The sequence below is a fragment of the Prionailurus viverrinus genome, chromosome C2, assembly GCF_022837055.1.
Source record: "Prionailurus viverrinus isolate Anna chromosome C2, UM_Priviv_1.0, whole genome shotgun sequence".
NCBI classification, from domain to species: domain Eukaryota; kingdom Metazoa; phylum Chordata; class Mammalia; order Carnivora; family Felidae; genus Prionailurus; species Prionailurus viverrinus.
The window spans coordinates 130,694,837-130,719,745 of NC_062569.1; the positions used below are offsets into that span (position 1 = coordinate 130,694,837).

General features: G+C 36.9%; 1 protein-coding gene across 8 annotated transcripts in view; it reads left to right on the forward strand.

Annotated features, from left to right (window-relative positions):
• The first annotated feature begins 647 nt into the window (after nucleotides 1–647).
• The window catches only part of LOC125175647 (multidrug resistance-associated protein 1-like), an 88,426-nt gene continuing 64,164 nt past the window's right edge, over nucleotides 648–24,909 (forward strand). For 6 of the 8 annotated variants that reach the window (XM_047876401.1, XM_047876408.1, XM_047876404.1 and 3 more), the window contains exons 1-5: nucleotides 648–873; nucleotides 5,937–5,998; nucleotides 12,658–12,805; nucleotides 14,027–14,169; nucleotides 20,345–20,522. In XM_047876401.1, coding sequence (XP_047732357.1) covers nucleotides 802–873; nucleotides 5,937–5,998; nucleotides 12,658–12,805; nucleotides 14,027–14,169; nucleotides 20,345–20,522 — 603 coding nt within the window. In that variant the 5' untranslated portion in view covers nucleotides 648–801. Of the gene's footprint in view, nucleotides 874–3,073; nucleotides 3,112–5,936; nucleotides 5,999–11,759; nucleotides 11,902–12,657; nucleotides 12,806–14,026; nucleotides 14,170–20,344; nucleotides 20,523–24,909 lie in introns of those variants that run through there. The other 2 variants (XM_047876406.1, XM_047876405.1) reach the window with 2 other exon arrangements.

Below are 24,909 nucleotides of genomic sequence, written 5' to 3' on the forward strand. Positions count from 1 at the left end.
AAGAGAGTGATGCTTAACTGACTGAGCCACCCAGGTGCCCCTACAGCAGTATGTCTTTATACAAGGCTCCCCGTTCCTTAATAGTTATTGAAACTCAAAATGCCATCCTTAACATTATATTCCCTTTTATACGTCTTGTATCTCATTTAGCTCTTTGCTGGTTCTAGTTACTGGGGAGTTTTTCATTTATTATGTTGCTTTATACTTAATTAGAAGAATAAAATTTGGATTCCATATACTCCTATGGTTTTCTAATAGTAAGGGAAGCATTTCATGTGTTTCTAATTTTAAAACCAGTCCAATAAAATTCACTTCATACAATTCTACTGACACCTGTTGTCCTTAACAGTTTCCTGTAGGGGACAACTGCAATATTCTGTTTACAAACAAAATTTCTCCCCTCATCCCAGGGAGAAATGAGCTTTGTGCTCTATCACGAAGAAACACTGATTTTCTAACAGAGCAATCCTGCAGCTTCAAGAGTGGAGACCTACAAAGTGCAAACTCCCCTGGAGGCAGATCTTAGTAGCCTACAGAAGGTCCCGCCTCTCCTTCCGCCCCTACCTCCCACTCCGACCCCCCTGCCTGCTCCACCCCGCGCCCGCCTCCCGCCCCCTGCCGGTCGCCCGGGGCGCGCTCGCGGGAAGGGTCGGGTCCGGGCACGGCGACTGCCAACTAGGTCTGGGCTGAGTGAGCGCGTCCTTCCACCTTGTAGGCGCCGGACTGACTGACCCCAGCGGAGAGAGGTGACAGCCTCGGTGCCTCTCTCCGCCTCCCGTCGTCGCCAGGCGCCCGAGCACCATGTTCTCCGGCCCGCGGAGGTGGGGCGCCCGCGGCGACTACGAGCGGGTCCCCGAGGGGCCTGAGGCGCAGGTAATGCTTATTGGTCCTGCGGGGAGAGGCGGGAGGTCTCCCGGCCACTCTCGATGGGGAAAGGGAGTTGGGGAGGGGAGAGCCTCCTGTTAAGACGCTGAAACGCGAAGTGATGGTTTAGAGCCTTGTTTTAGCCGTTATCACACACGACACACACACACACACACACACACACACACACACACACACACACACAAGCGCGCGCGCGCGCGAGGGCAGTCTTGAGAGCGGCAGTCGAGGAGGCTGCTGGAGGAGAGAAAGGCGTCTTTGTTTGAAGGGATGAATAACTCCCCCGTAGTAAACAGAAACAAGCATTTGAGAAAGGAACGAGTGGACCTGGCATCGCTGAAGGAGTAGAGGTTGGAATTAGAATTCTGCAAGCGGTGGCAGACCCCATTGAAGCCGCAGGAGAGACTCGGGATAAATAATGCTGTGTTAACCGGCCGTTTTGGGAGACTGAGGTTGGGGCAACCCAGAAACTGCGGACACTGAACTGTGCCTTACTCTGCCCCCATGATAACACGTGCTTCTTCCACAATAGGAATCACGTGCTAGGGCAGAAGTACAGGGAAATGAACCCCGCACTTGTGTGTTAGGAGGAATTTCCTTAACAAAAAATTCCACTTGTTTTACTTTTCACCACTATAGGAGACAAGTCTTAGAAATAGCCCCTAACGTAAGTAGTTCTGTAATTCTAAAGAGAAGGAGGAGGAGGAGGAGGAGGAGGAGGAGGAGAAGGAGGAGGAGGAGGAGGGAGATTTCAGATCCAGGTGATCTTGTTCTACTCCTGGTTTTTGTTAGTGACTCCAAGTGTCAAATACATATGACGATACTGTCCTGATTACATATGAAATGAAACTATAAACTTCTTTAAAGGTAAAGCAAATTATATGGAAAGTATTCTTTTAAAAGTTTATAAAACATAAATGTTGAATTAATCGCTTAAAAATATGAAAGAGCTCCACCAGGACAATACACCTTTTTTATTTGTTAGGCTTAAAGTGGGAAACGGGTTTAACATCACTAATACAACTACAGAGGTGGCAGTAAATCACACACTTGTAGGGAGGGAATTTATAAAACAAATAATTCTCTTACCCCAAATTCCAGTCAGTTCTTCCCATCGGATTCCATCAATGTTTATATCTTTGACTATTATTCAATCTGGATAGCTTTGTGGACCAGGAATCCATTTAGGTAAGATTGAAAATACTAGTTTTAATTGCATTTTCTTTTTGTTATTTCTGTGCTGTCAAATTGAAAAAAAAAAAGTTAAAGGTTTCAAAGCATATTGAAAACCTTTTATGATTAATTACATTCCATTAAAACGACTTGATATTTTTGACATAATAGATCTCAGATAAGAATACTACCTACTTATAAACTAAGAACATGGCTTTGTTTTAATATTTATGTATTTATTTTGAGAGAGAGAGAGAGAGAGAGAGAGAGAGAGAATCCCAAGCAGGGTCCCTGCTGACAGTGCCAGTGAACGGTGAAATCATGACCTGAGCCAAAAATCGACAGTTGGATGCTTAATTGACTGAGCCACGCAGGCACCCCAAGAATATGACTACCTGATAGAGTCTACGGTTGGCATGGTGACCTACGAATAGAATGCTTCTAAATATTTTTCTTGCAGTGATTAGTGGCCATTCATTCATTCCTCCAAAACATGTTTGTTATGAGGTAGTCTCTGGGCTAAAACTCAAAATATAAAGATAAATCAAATATGGTTTTCTGTCTTTCAGAGCAATTAAGTCTAGCAGGAGAGAAGAAACTGTGAGCAAATGATTAGTGAGGAAACAGTGAGGGTAAATTCAGTGAAGACTGAAGCCCTTTAAATCCTTCGTGAAGAATATGTTGAGATTGCTATGGTAACCCCGAACAACAATATAAGCCTTGAAGGCTGGGATGGGAGGAAAGTAATTATCAAAGTAAATCTTTTTTCTTCCTTCCTTCCTTCCTTCCTTCCTTCCTTCTTTTCTTTCTTTCTTTCTTTCTTTCTTTCTTTCTTTCTTTCTTTTCGAAGGCAATAAATCTTAAATAGGATTGAAGTACAAGTGAGAATTAGCCAGAAGTGAAGTAGAAGGATGTGGGCAGGAGGAAGGGTATCTCTAAGCATCAGCAAAAGCCTGTAACAGGTAGAGTTGAGAGCGTGGAATTATGGCTGGGAGATAGAGTGAACTAAGTAGATTAGATCCAATCGCTTAAACTTCTTAGCTGGAGGATCTTCAGGTAAGTTTCTTAAACTCTAGGTCTTCGTTTTGTCTTCTGTAAAATGGGGATGACAAAAATGGTCTCACCACAAAGACATGTTATAGTTAATGAGATAATATACTTTGTACAGAATCTGGCACATAATAATTGATTAAGAAACCAATTCTTTTTGATTTCTGGATGTTTTCCCTTCTCCATGAAGCTGTACTTCCACCTCCGCTTAATTTCCTCCACCAATTCCAGAACTCTCCTCCAGTATCTGAAAGAGAGCTCCTGAAGCTAGGGGTTATGAGATATCGTTAAATGTAGCAGTCACACAAACCATATCCTCATTGGCCACGTCCGAAGATTGAATCCAAGGTGATTGAAAGCAACACGCTGCATTAATCCTGGACCCTGACTATGCTGTGGTCTCATGGTCTGAATACTTTCTGTTCTTCCATCATAATCTAGAAATAACAGGACCTCTATTTAGTTGAAAATTGCCCTTAAGTCAGAAATGTTAAGGTATGTTTATGGAATTCCTACTATATGCCCAATGGTAGATAAGTACAGTAGATAAGAAAATGGCTTAGAAAACAAAGGCCTGTACTAGGCTTGGGTAGATGAGGAAAATGGGAAAGATTTGGGGTAAATAGATCTGCAGACCAAAAATACTGTCAGAGTGAGGGTAAGTGAGTTAGAAGGACTGAGAAATGCTTAGAAGAGGATAGGAGGAAATCAGAACACTGAAAGATACTTTTAGAATTGTTCTGTCTTAGTTTTCTATATAGATGTTGCTTTGTGGCAATATATCAATAATGAACTCAGTGAGACCTGTGCTATGAATTCAGTAAGTATTTATTAAAAAGTCATTCATACATTCTTGGTGCTTGGTAAGGCTTATTACCTTGACCAGATATTTTACCTGTTTACTGTTTATTTTCTGGGAGGTAAATATGCTCGGAATTCACTGTGACAAGTTCAGTGTAAGATGCCTGGCCCACATCTAAGGAGTCTGTTTAACAGAGGACTCAAAGGACCTCATAGGAGATGCTTTCCCATGGACAGTGGTCCTAGACAGAAAGTTAAATCAAATACTGAGTTCTTGGTCTGCTAAAATAACCCTCTCTAGAAGCTTTGTAAGACATGGGTGCTGAAACCAACCACCTTTTTTTTTTTTTTTTTTTTTTTTTTTTTTAATTAGCTCATGATTCTCTGATCAGTTGGATCATGACCTAGTTTGGGTCAGCTTGACTGAACTCTGCTGAACTGTTTTAAGCACTACTGCCAGCTGGAGGGTTGAATGGTGACTGGGTAGTCTACTCATATGTCTGGCAGTTTCCAAGCCAGGATGACAGACAGATGAGCACCTCAGCTCTCTTCTCCGGGGTCTCTCATCCATTAGCAGGCCAGCTTAGGATCAGACACGTGGTGCACTCAGGATTTTGAGCACACCAAGCCTCTTGGGGCTTAGAATTGGAGCTCTCTTTGTGTCACTCCTGATCAAAATAAGAAGCAACACCAGCTCAGATTCAAGGGGTGGAAAATGGAGTCTACCTCTTGATGGGAAAAGCTGCTAAGAATTTGTAGCCATTTTCAATCTGCCACAGACGTACATGTGTCTTGGATGTGAATAAAATCTTTTCAATGGTGGTAAATGATCAAATTGGCAACTCCCTGTGAAAGAAAATGTGACTTCCAGGTTAATTGAAGAATTTTCAGAACGTTTTCCACAATAATATGTGCACTTATTTTCCAAATGATATGTTTGGTAATAGTAGTGATGATGATATCATAGGTCACAGGAGTGAGTGGTTGTTTTGGGCCACAGTGTGATGATGACTGTTTTACATTTGTCATTGCATTTACTTTTGCAACAGTAATATCAAGGTTGATAGCAATTGAGTAAATTATATATATCTTCAATGATTTATAGTATGTCATTTGCTACAACTCAGAGAGCAGATTTGGAATAAATAATGTTCTCACCTCTATACTCAGGACATTTTGCTGTACAGGATAGAATTTTGGCACTCACTCCTTCTAGGATAAGAATTTTTTAAAAACATGGTAAACACTTTATGTATGAAATCAGAACTGGATTAGAGAGGATGTATGATAAAATTGTTAAATATGGGACAGTTTCTAAGAATGAGCTTGAATGTGGTGATCAGTTTTACTTTTTAAAATATAGACATTGATGCTGACTCTAAAAATATAAAATTATTACTTTTGAGGCCTTCTTTGTTAAAACTTTCTTTTGGTTGAACTCACCAGATCAACAGGAAGGAATTTATGGAAATGTTATAACTTCCCAAAATAATATGTAATGGTGATAAATAGATAATTGTTTATGTATTTATACATTTATACAAAAATGTGTAATTAAACACACAGAAGTAAACCAAATGACTATTAGTCTCTTATTTTTCTATTTTCCAGAAAAAGACAAAGCTATCTTTAATTTAGTGGATAAAATATTTTAAATTTAGCTTATATATATACATATATATATATCTTCACATATATACACAGTCATAGAAATTTGAGGATATATATATACACACAGAGAGAGAGAATGAGAAGTAGAAATATCAGAAATGATTTTCCTTTCCTACATGTTTTTTTGCTGTGAAAACGAGTCATAATGATAATTTTGGGAGAAATCTTAAAATGCTTGTAGTCTATCCACCATTCTAATATCTTAATTTTATTCCTTAAGGATTACGATATGAACATAGCTGCGACTGTTAGTAAATGAAATTATTTCATGTGTACTTTTCCACCTGCTGACAAAGATATTTCAAATATAAAGTAAAGGCATATTCTTCACAGACTACTTGTTGTATTTTTCTTTCTAGAAATGCAATCCAGAGAAAAGTGCTTCATTCTTCAGTCGGATGACATATTCCTGGTTTAGCAGGTAGGAATTTTACTAATTTGTATGTAACATACTACCCTAAGGAAGATTCCAAGGGAAACGACACCTAAATGTTATTCCTCTAATCTAAGCATGAATATATATTTTTTAATGTTTATTTATTTCTGAGAGAGAGAAAGAGAGAGAGAGAGAGAGAGAGAGAGAGAGAGAATGAGAGAGAGAGAGCAGGGGAGGAGCAGAGAAAGAGGGAGACACAGAATCTGAAGCAGACTCCAGGCTCTGAACTGTCAGCACAGAGCCCTATGCAGGGCTCGAACTCAAAAACCGCAACATCATGACCTGTGCTGAAGTCGGACACTCAACTAATTGAGCCACCTAGAAGTTCCAGCATGAATATTTTTATAGAATGACTTTGTGAAGATTTTTTCTCATAGAAAACATTTTATTATAGGGGCGCCTGGGTGGCTCAGTCGGTTGAGCGTCCGACTTCGGCTCAGGTCAGGATCTCGCAGTTTGTGAGTTTGAATCCCGCGTCGGGCTCTGTGCTGACAGCTCAGAGCCTAGAGCCTGCTTCCGATTCTGTGTCTCCCTCTCTCTCTGCCCCTCCCCCGTTCATGCTCTGTCTCTCTCTGTCTCAAAAATAAATAAACATTAAAAAATTAAAAAAAAAAAGAAAACATTTTATTATAGAGAAACCACAGATAGTATCATAGAAAGTGGTTCACAGAGAAGATTGCTAATAGTCCTGCAATATGGCTGTCCCTTTATAGGATTTGTATCATATTAGCACTGTGGAGGGGCAGAAATTTGGATTTTTTTTTATTATCCAGTATATATGTGTATATAATTTCACTTAATTCTCCCCCAAGTCTTATGAGATAGGCATTTACAGATGAGAAAATTGAAAATTGAAACTTAAGGAGGGGAGGTAACTTGTCCATTGATACCCAGGAAGAAGCACACCAACTTGGTGTTAGAAGTCAGATTCTTTGAGTCCATGTTTCATGCTTTTTTTTTCATTTTGTTATTCTACTCTTTACTAGAAATACTCCCACAAATATTTGAGGTCTATCTATCTATATCACAAGCTCAATTTGAGCTTTTATATATGTATATATATCATATATATATTATAAAATATTATATATATTATATATTATAGACATTATATATATACATTATATACTATAAAATATAACTATTATATAGTTATAATGTATATAACTATTATATAGTTATATATAACTACTATATATATTACTAATTACTTAATTACTATTACTAATTACTAAAACACATACACAGTCATTTTTATAAGACATATAATGTGATTTATCTCACAGAGTAATTCATCTAGAATTCAAACAAGAGCAGAGCTGACTTTTTCTAATTTTATAAATTCAGGAGCTTTCTTTAGAAATGTATTTTTCCCCCATAACAGAAAAGTCATGATCATAGGAAACTAAATTTATTATCTTAACTTTATGCCCCTTGTTCTATAGTTAATAGAAACAAAATTTCCCAATTTGATGTACAGATATGCTCTCATGATTCTCATAGATGAATCCTTAAAGAAACAGAAAAGGTTGATTGTGTGCCAGATACCCTGCATTATGCTAACCTTTAAAAATGCAGAGAAAAGTGACCTAGTTCCTATCATCTAGGAATTTGTAGTAGATTTAGAAAGATTAAAAGGTGCTCTTTCAATTACCCAAAAAGGCAAAAGGCAATATAAGCATTATAAAGAAACACAAATTTCAGGAGTGCCATGTAAGCGCATTTGCACAGTTAGGGAATGTTTTGTAAGTAATTCATGCTTTTAACTCAACATTTGACAATGTGTAAGATGAAGCCAAGTGGCATTCCAAATTGAGCAAATACTGTATGCAAACCAGAGGCAAGAGTGAACTGACCCCTCCCCCATTGCAGCCAGTTGATGTGGCAAGAGATCAAACTGAAAGAACAGATCATAAAGAGTTTTCTAGGTCATTCCAAAGATAATGAGAAGCCACTGAAGAATTTTAAATAGAGAGTAATGTATTCGTGTTTGCGCTTCAGAAAATCACCTTTGCAGTTGTGTGGATATGGTATGTACCAGATGAAAATGGAGATAGAGGGAATGGTTAGAAGGTTCTTCAATTATCCTGGTAGATTTATGGCTAAAGTTTGAACTATCGTAATGATAAAGAGGATGAAGAGGAAGGGACAGATTCAAAAGCTAATTAGTAATGTTGATTAGATAAGGAAATTGAAGAACTGGGAAGAATGTTAATCATTTTTTGGCTCAGATAACTGTCAGATTCAGGTGTGACAAAAAAACTTTATGTTCAGTTTAGAGAAGCGTCAATTTAAGATGTCTAACGCATTCCCATAAAAAGTATTAAATAGGTGTTTGGATATATAGGCTTTTGATCTATGAATACGGATTTGGGAGTCATTGACTATATGTCAGTAGTGGAAGCCATGAGCATGAATAAGATCATCCAGAAAGAGAGCTTATTGAACGGGATGAACAAATGGAACATGGAGATTCCTCAGTATTTAAATGGTAAAAGGAGTGGTAATCCAACAAGAAAGCTAAGGAAAGACATTCAGAGTGTAAGAGACAAACAAAAGAAAGAGTGTGTTTGAAAGCTAAGGAAACTGTCAAAAAAGGAGGACAATAAGGTGGTCAGTAGTGCCAAATGCTGAAGAGGGGTAAATTTAAAAAAAAAAAAGAATTGAGTATTCTTTATTGAATTTATCATTGTAAAGTTCATTGGTGATTTTTATGAAAGCAGTATAAATAGAGAACTGGTATACTTGGTGAGCAAATAATTGGTCAGAAGCATATAATTGGGTTGGGTTATAAGAATTCCAAGTTAACACAAATCTATGAATCACTTGAGGAGGATGGCAAAAATTTTACACCAACATACTACGTTAAATTATACATATATACTATAAAAAAAGAAAGGTTAAATAAGAATTATGTAAATGTGGGCTATTTATACTTAATGATTTTTTGTTCATGTTTATTTTCCAAACCTGAGTTATATTTCATTCGTGTCTTGAGAGAAAGAGTGAGGCCTATTCTGGCTTTAAAAGTTTCAGACTGTCAGTTTTAAGTCACAGAAAATATCACAGAATTTAAATAATGCAAATAAAATTAATTTTAAGTAACTGTACTTTTAAAACTTAATTATCAAACTATAAAAACTATATGTATTTGTTTTAAATATTATGAATACCATTTTATGAAGCCTAAAATATGAAGCTGAAATTAAACTTAATACGCAGGATAAGGCACAACAAACTTTAAAATATGGCACCTCAATATCTGTCACTATCTTAGATCAATCAAACCAGTAAGATGTAATTGTTGAATATAACATTTATTTTCTGTTCAAATTTAACATCTTAGACCTAGATAGGAAATATTTTTATAGCATGCTCCTATCTGGAACTGTCATTGGCATGAATCTAATTTGATTTCTTATCTGGTAATTAAACAGTAGCAGCTGAAACATAGCTATTGTTTAAGAGAATGCCTTTTTGAAGACAGTGGCTAATTGTGTTCTCAAATCTGTTCTTTGAGTTACAGAATAAAATCAGAAATTATTTCCAGGCCAAATTCAAGCTCCCATAATTATATGAATAATTCAATTAAAATGTGCTCAGATGATACAAATAATTAGGGAATTATATGCTTATGAGCCTTAATTTCTAAGGCAGAATTTGTAGAGTGGTTTTGATGATCAAATAATTATGAAGCCTTTATTAGCAAATATAATCTGTCATCAGTGTATAATAATCATTGTCATAGAATAATCCCCTTGACATACACGGAAAACTCTAGTTAAAGTTTTTACCGGTCACAATTGAATCACTATTTTAACCAGGGATACACTATTCAGTCTGCCCTACCTTTTCCTCACATATTAATAAAACTTGTACACTGCCTGACTTTGTCCTATCCTACAACTGTTGGACAGACTGACTTTTTGCCTTCTCCTGTGACACAATCACCGCTTTCCAGAAATATTTAAAAAGGTGATTAACAGTAGTGAACTTGATAATTCGATTGTATATCTATACTTTCCACGCTTTCTGGTATTACGCATCTACAAAATTTACCTTTCATCTCATCTTCCTGGCCTACTGCTACTGGTTTGCTGCTCTTAACATCAGTTGGATGAGATGTGTACTCACACTTGTTAATGTCAAATATACTCAGAATTCTAAGATAACAATATTGAAAACAGAGTGGAAATATTACACTTAATGGCATTGTCTGCCTATGGTCACGTTAGCACCGGTTTATGTCACATTTAAAAAACTCTGACCAGGCTCTGGAGTTCCTGGTGTTTAACCGCCTGTAAACACGGGAAATTAATACTGCTCTGCCTGCTTCAGAGAGTTGTGAGTATCAAATTCATTGAACTGAATGACCTTTGAAAAGCACTATAAGTGTAAAACATACAAGATGCGTGCAGGAACCTTATTACCACTTAGGAATCAAGTCCTTAAGTTTATGGGACCCAGTCCAGGCTGCATTCCACTATCGGGAGGGTCAGCTGTTGGTCCTTGTTGCCTCCCTAAGAGCTGCCTCATCATTGGAATTAAAGAAGCACCGCTTCCTCTTTTCCTGGATGCTTATGTGTGGTAGAAAGATGAGCCAGGGTGATGAGCATATTTAAATGTACAGAAGAGAGCAAAAGAGAAGGAAGAAGCACACACCTGGGAAAAGGGAAGTCACGGTGTTTAAACAACTGAGCCATGTGCATCACAATCAATTCAGTGTAAGTGTCACTTTTAGATGCTGCATTATTTGGAGACTCAGCATGAAAGCCAGGGGTCACTTATCCCTGTGCACCAAAACCGCTGAGTTTTGCATGGTTCTAACTCAAAATGCTGAGGCAGTAAATGTTATTAAAATGCTTTTGTGAAAATCAATGCAATCTTATTTTGAAAATGAATATTTATTTTGTGGAATGGAAGAGAAAGGCTTAATATGACTTAAAAGTAGTTTATTGCTTAATATGGTTTTGAAACTGCAGTGCAGGAAAATGTCCAGCATATTTGAGCCAACAGAAACGTGATTACAGAAGGTCCTTTCTTATTACATTTAAACCTTTTTTTTAAATATGAACTGTAATATGATATTATATAGTGTAATAAAAGTAAAAATGAATCCTGTGGAGACTCTGGTTACCACAGAGTTTAAATCCATCTCAGGGTCAATCAATAATAGAGATTGTTCAGTAATAATGACAATGAAGCAGTCCCAATTTGGGATAGTGTAACACCATGTTATGGTTTCTTGGACTAATAAGGTACTTTATAATGGAAAGAACAGAAACTATTGAGTCAGAAGGCCTGAGTTTAAATGTGGGTTTAATTTCTTACTGAACAAGTCATGTCACCAAGCTCATAAACTGAGTATATCTGAACTTAGGAACATGTTTTGCCTCAAGCAACACAATAGCCAGATAATTATAGCTTAAACAAATAGGTATTTATTTTTTTATGTTACTGAGAAGAACGCTGGGAATAAGCTGATGAACTACCTCAGAAATGTTACAAAGGGCCCAGAGTTTTTCTTTCTACTTCTCATCCTTATTATTTGGCTTTTCACCCATGGTGAAGAAGATGGCTTCTCTATATCAGAGCATTATGCCTTCAGTGCAGGCAGGAAGGAGGAAGGGGAAGGAAAAAGGAGGCAAGACATTTTCTCCTCTCGAAGTTTGAGCCTTCTTTTGGAAAAGAAAGTTCTCCTCAGCAGACTGAGTTATATTGTTAATGCCAAGCAAAATGTTGTCAGATTACCAGGACTGCTTTAGACTGATCATAATTATGACCCTGGCTGAGATAAGGACTTATCCTGAGTTCAAGAGATTTTCACCTGAATAAGTATCACGATTCCTGGTAGTAGGAAGATGATGGGGCAGAAGGATGGCTGTGAGGTAAGTATAATTTATTGTCTGCCACAACATCTGTGGTGTAACTAGATCATACATCCTAGTTTGCCTGGGACAGTTCTAATTTAGACCTGTTGTTCTTGCATAATTTATTCAGTCTCCCTTGGGGCAAGTTCATTGAATGGGGGAGAGTGGAAGTGCTGAGACTAGCAGTCATTTGTCACACTTCTTAAGGCATGGGCTCAGAAATGACACTGTCACTTTGGCTCATAGTCTATTGGTCAAAATAGGTCATATGGCCAAGGCTGATGTTTATGGGGCACAAACAGGTACTCCACATCTAGTTGGACAATTTGTAAAGTCAAGTGGCAAAGGGTATATATATAATGTCCCGGTGGAATAGGAGAAGTTGCAGATGCAGAGGTTGGATCCATTTCTCCTCTTATTCAAGACTAAAAAGCAGTTAGTTTGGGGTTTTGGAGTGAATACACCTTACTATGAATGTTAACTATTTAAATTTCAGTAAGGTAGGTAAGTAGTAGGTGACTCCAATATGAAATGAGTAAATTTAGTGTTTCACTAAATAAATGGATGTCCCAATAATTCTAAAAGCTACAAATGATTATTACACATTGTTCAACTGCAGGATAAGTTGTATGACTTTCCAAAATACAGTCTAATCATTCCATCCTGATTAAAAAAATAATTTATAAATCAAAGAATAAAATAAATGCATGAAAAATTATTTTTAAGTTGATTATTAGTTTTGCTGAATTGTTTACCTTACTCTTTCATTTTTAGAATAATTCTTTTAGGATATAAGAAACCTTTGGAAAGAGAAGATCTTTTTGAACTAAATGAAAGTGATTCTTCCTATATTGTGTGTCCTATCTTTGAAAAACAATGGAGGAAGGAAGTTTTAAGGAATCAAGAGAGGCAAGAAATAAAGGTAATTAATTCTTTTTTTTAATGTTTTTGTTTATTTTTGAGACAGAGAGAGACAGAGCATGAGTGGGTTAGGGACAGAGAGAGAGGGAGACACAGAATTGGAAGCAGGCTCCAGGCTCTGAGCTGTCAGCACAGAGCCTGATGTGGGGCTCAAACTCATGGACTGTGAGATCATGACCTGAGCTGAAGTTGGACGCTCAACCGACTGAGCCACCCAGGCGCCCCAAGGTAATTAATTCTTAAATCTTAAGTACCTAATTACTACATAAAACTAGAAAAAGCTTCTTCCAAATGTGAGATATTGTTATTAATTTAGAAAGTTCCTAAAATATGTGAAATGACAAGCCATTTTCATAAGTACAATTGATTTTTATTGCAACTAATTTATGTCATAAAATTATTCAGCATCTCCTCCCTTTAATATCAAGAACAATGTGTTGATATGTTATCTTTGGCTTTTCACCAGTATCTTTTGCTCAACTATCATGGCAAAGATGGTTTCTATATCTCATGGCCTCATATCTATTGGTCCAAGTAAGTAATACGGCAACCATGGCCAAAGTTTATGGTGCAGGGGCAGGTACTCCATATCTTGTATCACATATGCACACATATCTCCTCTTTAGAATTCCCAAAAAGAAAATATAATTTGAAGATAAAACTCTATTTATATTAATTATTTTAGTGAAAGTTTCAACATTCACAAAAGTAATAAAATACAACTATTTCTCTTGTGCATTTATACCCCATGATATAAGTAATATCAGGCGTTCTGGAGACATACTTTACCAATGATATAGGTCATATTTTCAAGTTTAACTGAATTTATCCCTTTCTTATTACTTTATTATTTTTGTTTTATTTGTTTATTTGTTTATTTGTTTATTTATTTATTTATTTATTTATTTATATTTTTTGAGAGGGAGAGAAAGAGAGAGAGCATGAGTGGGGGTGCAGGGGCAGAAGGAGAGGGAAAGAGAATCTTAAGCAGGCTCCATGTGGAGCCCCATGCAGGGTTCAATCTCATGACTGTGAAACCACGACTTGAGTTGAAATCAGTAGTCGAACACTTACTGGGTGACTGAGCCACCCAGGTGCCCCTATTTTATTATCTTTGGGTTACATTACTAATTTTATGGTTGGTTTGTATATATATTTCATTTTTACTTGTATTTGCTGTGTCCAATTTTCTCATGGTTTCTTATTTTCTTTCATTATGTAGGCATCCTTTCATAAAGAGGCACGTGTCAGGAAACCATCTCTGCTCTATGCATTGTGGAACACCTTTAAGTTTGTCCTGATTCAAGTTGCTTTATTCAAAGTGTTTGCTGATATTTTGTCCTTCACTAGCCCACTCATAATGAAGTAAGTTGTAGTCTTTTCTTTTTTTTTTTTACTCTCTCTACAGTTAAATGATAAGCAAATGATAAGCAAGTGTTTCACTCTAAGAGTTGTACTAAAAAAGAGTAGGAAAAGACCTTATTGCAAATTTTACTTAGGATATGGACATTCTGTTAGCTTTGCCATTCACACAAATGTGAATGATGATAATACAGTCAATATTTACTGAAGCCAACTGTGTACTACACACTGTTCTAAATTCTTTATATTAATTATCTTATTCAATCTTTACAACCATCCTATGAGATAGGAAGTATTATTACAATCGTTATCATGATGCAGAAACAGAGAGGTTTAAGTAATTTGCCTAACTTCACAGAGCTAGAAAATGCCAGAGTTATGACTAAAATCTAGGAACTCTGTTTTAGATGTATATTCAGAAAATGAAATGATATATATGAAGGAAAAACAAATTTTTTTATTGACCTATAATAATATTTTTGTATTGAATACATTTCCAGGTTGTTGGAGTTTTTAAGAACTATTCAATTCATGAAAACAGAATTAATCCTTAGTTACTTGACTCTTAGATAATGTCCAGGCTTGTATTTTGTCCGGTATTTATTGAGTACTTACTACACGCTACTGTACTTGATTGACCCTAGGGGTAGACAAAAGTCAAAAAGTCCCTGCTCTGATGACACTCAGAGGGGTGAGACAAATAGTAAACAAATGAATAAATATAAATGATATTAAGAAATAATCAGTGTTAAGGACAAAGTATTCAACAAGGAGAAGTAGGAAATGCCTCTCTAGGGAGATCGAAGTGCTATGTTAATTTAAAGAAGTTAGGGAAGATACTAGTGATAAGGTGACATTTGAAAAAAGTCCTGAAGGAAGTTAGAGAGGAAGCCAAGACCATATCTATTGCAAATAGGAAGAACAAGAAGGGCAAGAGCCTTGAGGCAGGTGCATGCTTGGTGTCTTTGAGGACTCATGGGAGATAAGTGAGGCTAGAACAAAGAATTGGAGAAGAAATCAGAGGTAAGAAAGGTCTGGGAATGAACAAGATTTTAAAGGAACTTATGGAATATGATGGGGGAAATAGGCTTTTATTCTGTGTTAAGAGGGAAAACGTTGGAAATTTTGAGCAGGAATTGATGTGATTAGACCTAAGTTTTATAGGGATCACTCTGCTGCTATGCAGAAAATAATATAAAAAGGAGGAAAAGTAAAAGTATCACCAGTTGAAATACTGAGATAATCCAGGCAAAAGTCAGTGGTGGCTTCAGCTAGGTTGTAGCAACGAAGGTGATAAGAAGTAGTTAGATTCTGGCTCTATTTTAAAGGTAGAGTCAACATCATATACTGATGGATTGAATGTAAGTTGAGAGAGGGGAGGAATCAAGGATGCCTTCAGAGTTTTTGGTTGAAGTCACAAGGTAAATGAGACACCATTTACTGAGATATAGAAGGCTCAGGAAAGAGTAGAGTATGGTGTGGGGTTTCCTTTTGGACTTGCTAAATTTGAAATACATATTAGCCATTTTGCAGGAAAGAATGAACTGACTGACTGCTGTCCTTTGGAAAGCCTGACTGCTATTCTTAGGAAGGTCTGCTTAGAGGGGTGACTTTTGGTAGGCAACTGGAACTTGCATTTCAGGAGGGTTCCTGCTACCATAACTGTTAACAGTGGCTCAGTACGTCCAAACTGCTTAACAATCAATACGATTCATGCTGAATACCTGCTTTCCTTCTGGGAGTCTGGAATTTTGGCATATGTTAGGAAAAGGGTGCCCTGGATACTGACTCTCTAATGAGCTTATCTGGTAGACAACATTTTACATATGCGGCCACAACTAGTTGTCAGGATAATTAAGTGTGTTTTGTGTGACCCTACGGAGAGAAGACTTTTGGAAGCTTATATCTGTTTTCTCCTGGACTTTACTACATGTACCTTTTCTCTTTGCTGATTTTTGGTGTATACTTTCACCATAATAGATCATAATCATTAGTATAACTAGATGCTGACTGCTATATGTCCTTCTAATGGATCATTTAACGAGGGAGTGGCGTTGGGGATCCCTGACAGCCGTCTAGCCAATCCAAAAAGATTGAGTAAGCTTAAGTTTGGAGTTAAGAAAGATATTAGTTGAGATAATAAAATTGGGAACTGTTCCAACAAATTAGATTGGGTATGTCAAATCATTTTTCTGGATGAGACCACCTTACCATGGATAAGGAGAAGTAAACATCTCTGTAGATAATCAGCTATTCCAGTGTGTGGAATTAATGAAGATAGGGAAATCCACAAAAGGACAGTGAGAAGGAGTGCATAGTGCAAAGAGAGGAGAACCCAGAGAGAATGGTGTTGGGGAATCTAGGGCAAGAAGATATCTCTTTGCCATCAGAAAACTGGTCCTGTCATTTTCACCCCAAAGTCTGGTTCCCTTGCCTATGGAAATATAATCCAAGTGTCTGCTGGATTAAAATCCCCCGCAGACAAGGTAACAAACCTTTCCTTCCCCCTACCTCTGCTGCTCACCCTTATATATCCCGGCTATTTTAAGGAGTTGCCATAGAGTTACCTCATCTTTGGCCAGAAATCTATCAGAAATGTATATTAAACAGCATCTTCCTCTCCTGCCCTGTTCTGGTGATCTATTGCCATAGTATTAAGCATGTCAAAGTTTATTGGCATAAAACAATGATGATTATGTTCACAAGTGTCTGTGAGGCAAACACAATAATCACTGCGCTACAGAAACAAGGCATAATCTTGTGTATTAGAAACAAGGCATAATCTTATGTATTCAGAGAGGGATGGATTTTCTTTGATCCACCATGATGGTGGCTTTAGCTGAGTAGCTTGAATGGCTGGAGAGACCTGTAGCAGCTCAAGTAGAGACAAATTTTGTGGGCCTTGGCTCTGGCTGTTAGCTGGGTTACTTTGGTTCTTTTTTATGGGTACTAGTGCTGGAATGTCCAGGATGGCTTCTTAACTTACATACTGATGCCTGGGCTACGATGGGTGGAAATGGCCTGATATCAATCTTTGTCTGTCTGTCTGTCTGTCTCTATCTCTCCCTTGCCTCTCCAAATGGTTAGGTTGAACACAGGAGTCTCTGGTAAGTTGAACTTCTCACATGGCAGCTGGATTTTTTTCAGAGTGAACATGCCAAGAGGCTCAGACAAGTCTTGTTATGACTTAGGCTTAGAAGAGCCAGAGTGTCACTTCTGCCACATTAGTTTGGTCACACAAGCCCCTAAATTAGCCCAGAGCCAAGGGGAGGAGAATTAGAGTACTTAGGTTTAACTTCTCAGTGAAAGGTGTAGTAAGACATTCCCACCCATTTTTAGGCATGCTCTGATTCCTATTTTCCAATGACTACTGCTCAAAAACTCATTCTAGAATGTCACTGTGGTTACTGTTTTCTAAAATAGCTATAGGTGATGGCAAGTCAGGGTCTCTATCTTCTCCAAATATTTGCAGTCTATAATAGGGTGTTAAAGAATTGCTAACTCCTTGCCTAAGGGTTACACAATGGTGCCCATAATTTTATGACATACTTTTGTAACATTCTAGCTTGACCATACCTGCAAAACAGTAGTGTCAATATTGTATTGAAATGAGTTGATGTGTATTTCTTCCTGCCTAGACTTCCAGCTCCTCCTGGTAAAGGATCATGTGTTACTCAATGTCTGTGTCCTTAGCACCTAGCACAGAGCCTGGCACATAGGACTCAAATACATTTCCTCAATAGAATACTAAATAAATGGGCTTATCCAAAGTTAAACTTTTCAAGAATCAAGAGAATCAAGAGATTCTCATTCTAAAGTAGATGAATAGCCTTAATATTTCCACATTGAAGAATAAATGATCAGAAAAAAATTTATGAGTTTAACTATATGTTAACTAACTAGAATGTAAATAAAAAGTTGAAACATAAAAAAAGAAAGAATTTTATGAGTTTGTATGATCATAATCCGAGCCTGGGGGAGTTATTTTTTTTTTAGCTAATTTTGAGATGTCTATTTTTTCTTTTGATAAGGAAAAGTACTAGACAGACTGTAAGGATGAAAATATATTGTCCTGTTATCATGACTCATATATGTAATAATCAAACATCTAAAAATAACACTTTCATTAATTTACTGTTAGAAGAAACATGTTTCTTGCTGATTGTTGTGCTTACTATTTTCCCCCTTTCTATGAATTTTATTATGATATTAGTCAAACAAAAAAATGAGTATTCACATCTGATATGATGAATATGGTTTTATGGTCTTCACCATGTATTGATCACAGATTATTTTTAGTACTTCCTGATTTATGTGTGTAGACCCACTATGATACTTATTATAGTCATTTAGTTGTTTGATTTTATGAGAAAGGAAACAGTCTGATAGGTAGATACATCCACAATAAGAATAGTGCACTTCTTTCAGGAAATTTGATTTCCAGACCAAGAAAACATTCAGTAAGTTGCTCTTGTAAAAATAATTTGGTGTCCCAATGGATAGCATCTGATACAGATCCACTGATAAGTACCAAACCTATTATTTTATCTAGGTGGGTATGGAATAATTTAATAGTGTCATTGAGAATATACAATGCTCCAAATAATTTTCAATGACTAGAGGTTTTAATAGTAATTTTAGAAACACTGGTTGGTATATATTTGATTCCAAAGTACAATTTTAATAAAGTTAATATTTTGAAGTACTTGGTTTATAAAGCAATTTGGTTTATAAAGCAACACAGATTGCTTTTAATTTTTCACCCATATGCTATCCAAGGTGCGAATAAAATAGATCCAAGCTTAGACATTAATTTTTTATTTTTTAAAAATGTAAACTTTAAAAATGTAAACTCACATAAAGAATGAATTTTTATTTTTTATTTTTTTATTTTTTTAAGTTTATTTTTGAGAGAGAGAGAGAGGGAGAAAGCGAGCAAGCACGGGGGAGGGAGACACAGAATCGGAAGCAGGGTCCAGGCTCTGAACTGTCAGCATAGAGCCTGACATGGGGCTCAAACCTATGAGCTGTGAGATCATGACCTGAGCAGAAGTCAGACGCTTAACCGACTGAGTCACCCAGGCGCCCCTAAACAATGAATTTTTAAATTCAGTGTTCTTAAAATAATTTAGGTATAGTCTTACCTAATTACATATGGTTTCCTGTGAGTATAACCTTAAGTACATTCAAAATGGCTATTCACAATGACAAAGCACATTTCTGTATCTCCAGAACTCAGAGTAAAAAAAGGTATATTTCTAAAACATCTTCTAATATTATACTTTTTACCTATAAAATGACAGGAAATACTTAAATCAAGAACTGAGCCTGCAAAATAAATGATGTATTAATCTGTAGTATCAGAAAGAAGATATCCAAGTTGTTCCACCATTATGAAGAGTATATGTAGTCTTTTAAAATTATTATTATTATTAGTCACATAGAGGCAGTTGAAAAAACGTTAAGAGTACCACTATAATGTTATTAACAATGACATCAGGCATTCTGAGTTTTAACCAGTGTATAGTTGAAGGACAATAAACAACCAAGATCGTTATGATTAGAACCGTCCCCATTGTCTAGCATTGTCCCCAGCATTGACCTGATATCATGGCCCTGCCTTCACCAAACTTAAGAGAAAATAAGGGAAGATAGAATAGAGGGGAATTGGATAGGATAAACGTAATAATAAGAGGTGAGATATAATTCAGACCTTTGAAAAAAACCTATGTGCCATTTTAAGAGATTCACTACTTAAATTTTAACTGTCATGTTTCCCTATATTTAACAAAATGCATGATTATGATAAAAAAGAAGCTTTAAGTGTCTGTATCTTAACTTTTATGATGAAGTTAGACCAGAACAGTTAGTTGATGAGATTACCATATGAAAAGTAGAAAATAACCTTGCACTCAAAAGCATCTGAAAGTAACTGTTGATTCTATTAATTTTATTATATAATACTTGAATTAAAAATAAATGGGGGCACTTGTGCTGAGCATTGGATGTTATATTTAAGTAATGAATCACTAAATTCTACAAGTAAGAATAAGTGTGTGTGTGTGTGTGTGTGTGTGTGTGTGTATTTGACAGTTTGAAAACACTTAACTCTAATTAGCATTTAACTATTAGATGTTTAACATTTCTTCTCCTTTCTCAATTTTTGTATGACATTCAGGCAAATGATTATTTTCTGTGAACATCGCCAAGATTTTGGATGGAGAGGCTATGGTTATGCTTTGGCACTTTTTGTTGTAGTCTTTTTGCAAACCTTGATCCTTCAGCAATATCAACGTTTTAACATGCTCACTTCAGCAAAAATTAAGACAGCTGTAATTGGGCTCATCTACAAAAAGGTAAAAAGTTAAGGAATTCTCAATTTCTAAATGGATTCTTTCATTGTATGCTTTGAAATAGCATATAGTATATTAAAAATTCTTAGAGTGCCCGTTGAATATACATTTATTTTGCTTTAAAAAACTTTGACTCATCAATACTGGTTGTATTAATTTCTCTATATGATTCTCTATAGTCCTTACAGTCCCTGAAACTTCTAGTGAGCCCTAATCCAGGAAACTAGATGATGGTTTCTGTCCACTGTTGTGTCACTGAACTCCTCCTCACAAAGTGAATAGCCTTGAGTATTTTCATGTTTGTCTGTGTTTATGTACGAACATTTCTTCCTTTCATGATCATTTTCTTTCTGCGTGCTACTTTTTTCTTCCTGTGCTCACTCTGCTTTCTCATGCAACAAAGCCATCTTTCTCTATGCAGTCATTATCTGCTACTCTTTCATTCTGTGCCTTGCCTCTGCACTGCACCCCCAGAAACGAAACCTGGCTGATACTTATACTTGTCATAACCCTGAAGTTTAATTTGTTCTTTCTTGAAAATACAGTTTTAAATACCACCTCGTTACCATCCAGAGCCTTTTATTTACATCATAATTAAACTGTTAAAGAGCTTATTTACATCATAATTAAACTATTAAAGAATTTCTTCCTTCCAGTAGTTATCACTTGAATTATTCAATTAAGTGTATTTTGCATTCTTACTCACTACTCTTTTGTAAATTGTGGGCTCTTTAAGATTTGGAATAGAAACCTATTTAACCTGTTGTACTTTTATCATCTGGGAGAGTGACTTTTATACATTTTTATAAAAAGCTGGATGTCTGAGTAAATAAATAAACAAGCCACTTCTTCAAGAAATTAGGGGGAATTATTAGCATATATAATTAATATGTGTAACTAAATGCAGGTTTTGTAAGAGGTCAAAAGAACAGGAAATCTAGAATGATTGTGTGCGGTTAAGGAAGGTTTCACATAGAAAGGAAGCCTTGAAGTGGTCTTTGGGAAAGGTGTAGAATTTGTATGAGTGGAAGGAAGCATTACAATTTGGACTGCGCTGGGCATTAAGCATTACAGGCCATTTGGCCATATTGGGCCAAGATGGGAGTATGGAATGGTTTTAGCCCAAGTGCTGGGTCATACTGCCACAGTCATAATTCTAGAGGCTATAAATTCTGAAAAATCCTAATAGGGAGGAAAGATGTCAACAAATCTAGGAATCAGTTTAAATGTTAACACTTGTCTTTGATATACAGTCCATATGGAATAGGATTTCATTCAGTGATTAAAGCATTGGAGTTTGAGTGTAGGATTTGGGTGGATTTGCAAATATGAAAGAGGGGAATGTGGTAGAAATTAGAACAAGTTGTCAAATAAAAAGAAGAAAATCAAGCATTGTGGGTGACTCTTACAAGGGCAGAGAGACCTTGGAGATAATAACGTAAAAGGTCACACTGGCTACAGGGAGGAAACCATAGATTCTTTAGAGAGATTGTTTAAGAACAAAGAACACTCAGGATCAAAGGAGTATATCAATCAAGCCAGCTCTGTAGACCTTGCCTTAGGGATTATGATTTAATTCCAAATCCATCAAACAAGCAGCAGAAGACATTACAACCTGTTGTTGTAACCTGCATTGATGCACTGAGGTAGCATATGCACATGCCACTGATTTTATAAGGGTGGCTTTTTTCTGAGTCCCCTATCCTACACCTGCTTTCTAGAGGGAGTCTCTCTCCATGGAACTAATTAGGGTAGTTAAATTTCTCTTCTCTTTCTCTTCTTTGTCTCTTTACAGGTTGTAGAATTCTGATTTTCATCATACTTAGATACTCAATGTCCAAAATGTCTCTCATAGTGGCGCCAGATACCCATATTAATCTGACATTGGCTCTAGTTCATCAAGGACTTGTTTTTAGAGTGGGGTAAACCTGATCTCAGATCCTGTTCTTGTTGAAGAGGGGAGCTGTTAGGACTTTCTTGTTCTCTGTCCATTCACATGCTGCTCGTTTGGAATAAAGGTCAGGGCGTACCAATTTTAAGGTTTGTGGAAAAAGCAGGGGCCTCCTTCCACTTGATCACTTTAGGAGTTCATCAAAAGCTCAGATTTTGTTACACCTTAGGTCACAGGTACGGCTCCATGACAATTCTTGAGGTCTAAGAAATGGGATATGCTTCAAAAGCAGCATCAGTTATCCTGGGTTTAATGTGGGCAGTCTGAGAGCATTCCTCTACCAAACACTGTCCAGTAGAATCTTTGTGATTTTAAAAATGGGTGAAGATGATCAGAATGTATAAAACTTTTATTTAAAAAATAAATGTCATGGGAATATAATGTGTAGCATGGTGACTATACTTTGTATTTGAAAGCTGCCAAGAGAGTAGTTCTTAAAAGTTCTCATCACAAGAAATTTTGTAATTTTGTACTATGTGTAGTGATGGATGTTTAGACTTGTGATCATTTTGCAATATATACACATATCGAAGCATTATGTTACACACCTGAAGCTAATGTATGTCAACTAAATATATCTCAATTTTATATTAAAATGTTTTTAATGTTTGCTATTTTTTTTTAATTTTTTTTTCAACGCTTTTTATTTATTTTTGGGACAGAGTGAGACAGAGCATGAACGGGGGAGGGGCAGAGAGAGAGGGAGACACAGAATCGGAAACAGGCTCCAGGCTCCGAGCCATCAGCCCAGAGCCCGACGCGGGGCTCGAACTCACGGACCGCGAGATCGTGACCTGGCTGAAGTCGGACGCTTAACCGACAGCGCCACCCAGGCGCCCCTGTCTATTTATTTTTTAAGTTTATTTTGAGAGAGAGAGAGAGAGAGAGAGAGAGAGAGAGAGAGAGAACACAAGCAGTGGAGGGGAAGAGGAGAGAGAGAGTATCCCAAGAAGGCTCCATGCTGTCAGCATGGAGCGCAGTGTGGGGCTTGAGCTCACGAACCGTGAGATCATGACCTGAGCCAAAATCAAGAGTTGGTTGCTTAATGGACTGAGCCACCCAGGCACCCCTTTGTTTATTTTTGAGAGAGAGAGAGAGAGAGAGGTGGGAGCAGAAAGAGAAGGAGACATAGAATTCAAAGCAGGCTCCAGGCTCCGAGCTGTCAGCATAAAGCCCAATGCGGGGCTTGAACTCATGAACCGTGAGATCATGACCTGAGCCATAGTTGGACACTTAACCAACTGAGCCACCCAGGCACCCCAATATATCTCAATTTTTAAAAGAGGGAGGAGAAAAGGAAAAACAGGAGAGATTTGGGACATGGAGTGCTGACAAAGAGAACAGATTTGAGTTAGAGACCAAAGTTTTGTTTTCCATTGAAGGAATAATAGGAGGATTTGAGATATCTGGAAAAAAATAAAGTGAAATAAAATAAAAGTTTCAAAACAATTTTTTTAACTAAAAAAAGTACTACATCCACACTATCTGGTTGGGCAGCCACTAGTAACATATGATTATTGAGCCTTTGAACTATAGCTAGTAAGATTAAGGAAATGAATTTTTAATTTTAATTAAATGTAATAACCACACATAGCTAATGACTACCATATTGGATAGTATTACAGTTCCTAGACTGTCTACATTTGTACTTTAAAGATTTATTCTTACCTTAATTGTGATAATTATAAAATGCAAGAAAATTGATAAAATATATATATATTAAATTTTTAAATATTTTTGAAAGAGAGAGAAAGAGAGCATGGAGGAGGAGTAGAGAGATGGAGACAGAGGATCTGAAGCAGGCTCTGCGCTGACAGCAGAGAGCCTGACACGGGGCTTGAACTCATGAACTGAGATCATGATTTGAGCCGAAGTTGGACGCGTAACCGACTGAGCCACCCAGGCGCCTCAGATATATTTTTTTAAAATAAAGACACTCTACTGTGGTCAGGATTAGGAGAAGCAGAATCCATACCATGCACATAGAGTCAGAAAGATAATTCTGGCATATTGTATTGCATGCAGTGGAATTGAAGAAGAATGCGTTCTTATAAATGTTATGAGGGTCTACCTTTAGGTACACCTTATGTCATTAGAAGTATAGTAACTTTTGGTTTAGAATCACTGGGTTAGGAATTTTTAGGGCCCTTCCAGCTCTAAATTATGTGATTTCTGTGACTTATAGCAGCGTTGGTCAGGAAAAATGTCATGGTTAATATTGCACAATATTGCATGACGTAGGTCTGAAGGATGAATTGCATGAGGCAAAGGCTCTACTGTTGGAAATATATAGTGGGAGGGAGTCCACAGATGAATACATGGCTTACTCAGAAAATGATGAGTAGATTAATGTAGCTAGAGATAATATTTTATGAGCACGTTGGTGGGGAGGGTTAGGATGGTAAGAAAGCAGGGATTGCAGCTCATTTTTTTAGAAGC